The sequence below is a fragment of the Meleagris gallopavo genome, chromosome 17, assembly GCF_000146605.3.
Source record: "Meleagris gallopavo isolate NT-WF06-2002-E0010 breed Aviagen turkey brand Nicholas breeding stock chromosome 17, Turkey_5.1, whole genome shotgun sequence".
NCBI classification, from domain to species: Eukaryota; Metazoa; Chordata; class Aves; order Galliformes; family Phasianidae; genus Meleagris; species Meleagris gallopavo.
In genome coordinates this window covers 93,142-99,141 of record NC_015027.2, presented here as the reverse complement: position 1 = coordinate 99,141, position 6,000 = coordinate 93,142, and the positions used below count along the sequence as shown (strand labels likewise).

The following is a 6,000-nucleotide window of genomic DNA, read 5'->3' as shown; positions in this document are numbered from 1 at the left end:
AAAAAGAGAAACCATGGTCTCACTATTTCAAGAGCTCTTGCAAGTCTGTTGCTGCTGGTTTCAGACTGGGTGATCTACAAAAGCTACTAAATTGATGCAAACTGGAGCCATTCTTTCTATTATACTGAATTACATCAAGTAGACAGCTATAATTTGATATCCCAGTGCTGCTACGTAAACCAGAATTTACTCAAATAGTGTGCTTAGTTTATTAACTACACCTTGTAGTTAGTCAGAATGTTTTTGCTTGTCAGTTGTTGGTTGGAATGTCATGTAGGTGTCCATAAAGACTCTTTTTGCTTCGTGGCTGGAGGAAGTTAAGGGTTGGGAAGGGTTTCCATTTTGGTACGAGTCAAGTATCAAAGGACACTTGGGTGTGACATGGCACTAACTCTGCCTGTAAGATCACCAGAATAGCAGGTTAAGCAGAATTGTAAGTAGGCAAACTACAGGATGGCTATTACAGTAATTGATCAATGATGTTTCTTGGATTTTGTCATACCAGCTGGAAAAACACTTCAGATTTTTAACATTGAAATGAAAAGTAAAATGAAAGCTCACGCTATGGCAGAGGAGGTGATCTTTTGGAAATGGATATCTGTGAATACAGTTGCCTTGGTGACAGAGACGGCAGTCTACCACTGGAGCATGGAGGGAGAATCTCAGCCCCAAAAGATGTTTGACAGGCATGCTAGTCTTGCAGGCTGCCAAATCATCAATTACAGAACTGATGAACATCAAAAATGGCTGTTGCTGATAGGAATTTCAGCACAGGTAAGTTACCTGGAATTATCATGCTATGAAAATGGTCAGGAGAGCTTTGTTCTGTTTCCCTTCACTTATAGCTGCTATAATTTCTTAACTTTAGTTTCTGTAGATCAAAGCTTCAAAAATTCTTATTTTGGAAGAATAACCTGACCTTTAACATGATTAAAACATTAGTGGAGGGGATGAGAGGCAGTTGTCTCTTTTTAGTTGACTGTCCCTAAGGTCTTGTTCTATAAGTAATTGAAATGTTATCTCGAAAAGCTGACTTTTTTCCTTTTTCCTCTAGCAAAATCGTGTGGTTGGTGCAATGCAGCTTTACTCTGTTGATAGAAAAGTCTCCCAACCTATAGAGGGCCATGCAGCAGCTTTTGCAGAATTCAAAATAGAGGGAAATGCCAAACCTTCCACCCTCTTTTGTTTTGCTGTGAGGAGTCCTGCAGGAGGCAAGGTAAATTTTGCATCTGTTTTCTTGTTCTGGTACAGCACAAGTCATTACTAGTAGAACTTCAGCAATCACATTGTTCAGCTGATTGAAGAACAGCTTGTGAACCATATATGCAGTATATTCAGTTGGTATATAAATGCTTTATTTTAATAGAATAGAAACTGCTAAAAATCTGAATTGCTTTAGTGAAACTTAAGCAAAAGAACCAATGTAGATGTAATGAGAACTGAGATCAAAGCACTGAGTTATGCTCACATTACGTTTTGTGTAATGAAATTAAGTCATCAAGCAGCCATTTATGTCTAAAATCTATAGAATAGAAGAGACTGGATAAGCCTTAGTGGTGTGGGTAGGTTTGCATGTTACTGATAGTCAGGCTCAACAACAGTTGAATATCCTCCAGCGTTCATTAGCAGTCTGTAAAGGGCGGAGGTCATGTTACAATTTTTTTAATTCTTTCTGTTCTTATATTATACAAATTGTTGATAATGTTGGTAAGTCTCACTCAAAACGTCTGGAACAAGTTGAGTGCCTTGAAATAGAAATATACAGTATGCTTTTATAGAAAACATTCTTTAGCTTTTCCTGGTATTTACATTATTAAGTTCTGGTTAACTTATTCTTTTTCCTCTCTTAAAAATCTGGAGCACAGTTTCCCCAGTGTATTTCAGGATTGGACAGATATTTAGTGGCCAAGTGTGACAGATGACTTCATCAGCTTATCTGAAGATTGAAACTTCTTTCATGTGACTGGATTTGCCAGTGATCTTGTGACATGTACTCTTTTTCTTCTTAGCTTCACATAATTGAAGTGGGTCAACCAGCTACTGGAAATCAGCCATTTGTTAAGAAAGCTGTTGATGTGTTTTTCCCACCTGAGGCACAGACAGACTTTCCTGTGGCAATGCAGGTAAATGTTTGACCAAAAAAGCGAATCGGCATAATAGCCTGAGAAGTAGCAGGCATCTGTCACTTAAAAAAAACAAACACGCTTTCTACAATTGCTTTGCTGCTATTCTTCCTAACTTTGGAAATGGTGTTAGTGGATCTATGGGAAGCATACTAGACATTAGAACAGTAACTCTCACACAAATATGTAGGCTATATTTATCTGAATATGTGAACTTTGGTTGTGTTAAAGAAAAAAAGCCAAAAAAGCCACACCAAAAAATAATTTGCATTCTTGTTGAATGTCCTGACACTGGTCAGAACTCTTTTTGAATAGCTAAAAAGTTTGACGAGCTTGTGCTTTGTCTTAATAACAGCAGTTCGAAAGTAACTAGATACCAAGCATTGAAAGCAGTCTGTCAAAACAGCAGTACTCGTAAGTTCTTGTCTAATTTGATAACGCTTGTTGATAGCAGGATAATTGTTTTGTTTTTTTGTTTTTTTTTTTCAGGCTATTGAACTGTCTACTAATTGTCAGGGTTCTTTATATGAGTGTTACAGTGCTTGGCATTTCATCTACTGTTAATATCATAAGACAAACAGTGGAGAGCCCTATCTTAGTACCTCCTGTAGTAGCAACAGAGAAGAAGGTACCTTAGGATATTAATAGGAAATGTTTTTTTAGGAAAAGAACATGACTGGTTACTTTAACAGACCAAACTTCACTTAGCATGTGAAAAACAAACCATCTTGGAGCATGTAACTGCTGTCCAATCTAATATACCAGCTTTGTAAATGAACCAAGATAAGCCTTAATGAACTGAGGTGAACAATGCAGACTGTGTGCATGACAGGCTTCATGGGCTCTGAAGACTTGGTCCAAAGTGGAAGTACTTCTGTCTAAATACAGTATTGGCTTGAAGGCCTATTTTCTAGCTAAACAGTAGTCCTCAGCAGCTGAGCCTGGTTCAGGTTCTGCTGGTGCTTTGATTGGTTCTTGCTGGAAAAGAGTGGGATTATCACACAAGATTTCTGAAAATATACTTGTACTGGCGTATCTGACCTGAATATTAATTATGCCCAAGCTATATCCCTCATCCTCACTCATTAGAATAGTATGGTCTTTGTTGCAGATGAATCTTAGTTTTCCTTCTGCATGTGTTCAATGGAGGTATGGCTCTGACTGGCTAGCAGAGCCATTCATTGCACAAAGAAGCCTGAAGCTGTATTTGTTTCTAGTGTTAGTGCAAAGGCATGTCATTGCAGTACTGTCTTGTGACTAGGCTAAAGGCAGTTGTCTTAACTGTTGCTGTGTTAGTCTATACTAGTAAAAGATTATCTTTTGACAGATTGGAATTAAGCATGGTGTTATCTACCTGATCACAAAGTATGGATATATTCATGTGTATGACTTGGAGTCTGGAGTTTGCATCTACATGAACCGTATTAGTGCCGACACTATTTTTGTCACAGCTTCTCATGAACCTACCTCAGGCATTATTGGTGTCAACAAAAAAGGACAGGTAACTAATCCAGTAGTCTGTTTTTAAGTCTTCTAAGGCTGAGATGGAATGTAAGTAAACCTAATGAGTGACTTGATATAAGAAACATCGTTTCAGGGATTGAGTAACTACTTGATTTTTTTTTTTTTTTTTTTAATCCATTTTTTAACCTCTCCTAGCACAGACTGCTTGAAAGGAGAAACTGACTTGTTTTCTTTTTGAGTAATCTGCTGCTTTGCTGACAGGCTGAATAGATATTCAGTTGTTGTGTTATGTACAGTAGTATTGGAAAGGACAGTAGGTCTTAGGTATGGCTTTTATCCTTTCCAGGTGCTTTCTGTATGTGTTGAGGAAGACAACATTGTGAACTATGCTACAAATGTTCTCCAGAATCCTGATTTGGGTCTGCGTATGGCTATACGTAGTAATCTTGCTGGTGCAGAGGAATTATTTGCCAGAAAGTTTAACACACTGTTTGCTCAAGGAAGCTATGCAGATGCTGCTAAAGTAGCTGCATCTGCACCAAAGGTGAGTTATTCTAAGGGTAGAGGTTAGAATCCATCTAGATTGCCTTAGCTTAGTTGACTTGCACTTCAGCACTTGACATTCAAAAGTTAAAATGCTTCAATGCTAACCTAAGCTCTCTGTAGTTCACTTCATTGTTCTGTCTAATATATTCTCCTGTATAGCATTGAGGAGCATCTGCCATACTTTTCCAACACAGACTTGACTAGCTGTGGGCACTGACTTCTTTCTAGAAGATCTTTGGTTTAGGTTTGATTAAAATCTCCACCCTGAAAGATTAAGAGCTATACCCTTCAGTGTATAGCTGAACTTAACAACTGCTTTGGTGGTGGTGGTGGTTGTTGTTTTCTCTAACACTATTCAGCTTTCACAAATTAAATGTTACTTCTCTGTATCATGTGCCTCTACAGGGAATTCTACGTACCAGTGATACAATCAGGAAGTTTCAGAGTGTACCAGCTCAGCCAGGGCATGCCTCTCCACTGCTCCAATACTTTGGAATATTGCTTGACCAGGGACAGCTGAACAAGTTTGAGTCTCTGGAGCTCTGTCGCCCTGTTCTACAGCAAGGCCGCAAGCAGCTGCTAGAGAAATGGCTGAAGGAAGACAAGGTAGGCTTGATCTTGATGCTAACTTAATTCAACTGCGTTGTAACAGTTGAGTGTGAACGACTCTTTCGTTCATACTACATATATGGATGCTTGTGCTTGACAAAATATCGCTTGTCTTCAGCTGGAGTGTTCAGAGGAGCTGGGAGACTTGGTGAAGACAGCTGACCCAACCCTTGCGCTCAGTGTCTATCTTCGTGCTAATGTGCCAAACAAAGTGATTCAGTGCTTTGCTGAAACTGGTCAATTCCAGAAAATAGTACTGTATGCTAAAAAGGTAAAATTGTTTATCACAAGCTGCTGGACTCTATCTTATGTTTAATGTGTACATTCTCAAGTTACCTTCCATGAGAGGTTTGATTTATCTTACTCAAAAACAGGATAAGTAGCAAAGATTAAGAAATAGTAGAGTTCATAGTATGTGACTAAGGTCTAATGGGTATGGTTTATGAAAGTTGAAATCAGAGCCTCCAGAATTCTGTATACTATCAAATTATGAACTGTCTCAAGCTTATTATAAAAAATGACTCTCCTTAAATCATTAAGGAAGAGATTTTTTTTGACAGAATTACAAAGTAGTTTGTGTGATGTGTGCTTATAAATTGTGTATGATAATGCCTTGAGCCTCTTGATTTGTTTCTAGTAATTTTCTGAGTCAACAAGAAAATTGCCCTTGAGTAAGTTCAGTTGCTAAATAAGCAAATAATGAATTTGTGTTGACATACAAACAATGCTTTTGTCTGAGAATTCCTGGAAGATGGAGAATGGGTGTTACAAGCTTCAGTGTGGCTCATAGCACTTACGCTACAGATTTAGAAGGCTTAAAATATTTAAAGCTTTCCAGACATGCGTGACTCTTCCTGAAATCTCTAGGTTGGCTATACCCCAGACTGGATCTTCTTGCTGAGAAGTGTGATGAGAGTCAGTCCTGAGCAGGGCCTGCAGTTCTCTCAGATGCTGGTACAGGATGAGGAGCCTCTGGCTAACATTAACCAGGTGATGCCTACAACAAGAGCACTGGTCTCTTTCTAGACAGAGGTAATAGCATAGGACCGTTTTGGGAACTGGTAAGGCCAGTTCAGATCTTTAGTTGGCTTGGTTAGAAAAGGGACTAAACTAGTCAAGTTTGGTTGCCATTGGAGGCAAGTGTTGTCTAAAGTTCTTGTGCAAGCTGTCTTTATTACAATAATCTTGATCCTGAATCTGCCGCAGTCTTAGTCTAAGCAATGAAGAATGTTACTGTCAGTTTAGAAAGCTCCTGCTG

The 6,000-nt window shown here is 38.6% G+C and overlaps 1 protein-coding gene across 4 annotated transcripts in view; it reads left to right on the top strand.

Moving 5' to 3' along the window:
• Window positions 1-6,000, top strand: part of LOC100542338 (clathrin heavy chain 1) — a 41,025-nt gene that overhangs the window by 15,363 nt on the left and 19,662 nt on the right. For all 4 annotated transcript variants that reach the window (XM_010719946.3, XM_010719947.3, XM_010719948.3 and 1 more), the window contains exons 3-10: window positions 506-774; window positions 1,055-1,216; window positions 2,010-2,123; window positions 3,451-3,624; window positions 3,934-4,131; window positions 4,539-4,739; window positions 4,861-5,013; window positions 5,610-5,732. In XM_010719946.3, coding sequence (XP_010718248.1) covers window positions 506-774; window positions 1,055-1,216; window positions 2,010-2,123; window positions 3,451-3,624; window positions 3,934-4,131; window positions 4,539-4,739; window positions 4,861-5,013; window positions 5,610-5,732 — 1,394 coding nt within the window. The remainder of the gene's footprint in view (window positions 1-505; window positions 775-1,054; window positions 1,217-2,009; window positions 2,124-3,450; window positions 3,625-3,933; window positions 4,132-4,538; window positions 4,740-4,860; window positions 5,014-5,609; window positions 5,733-6,000) is intronic.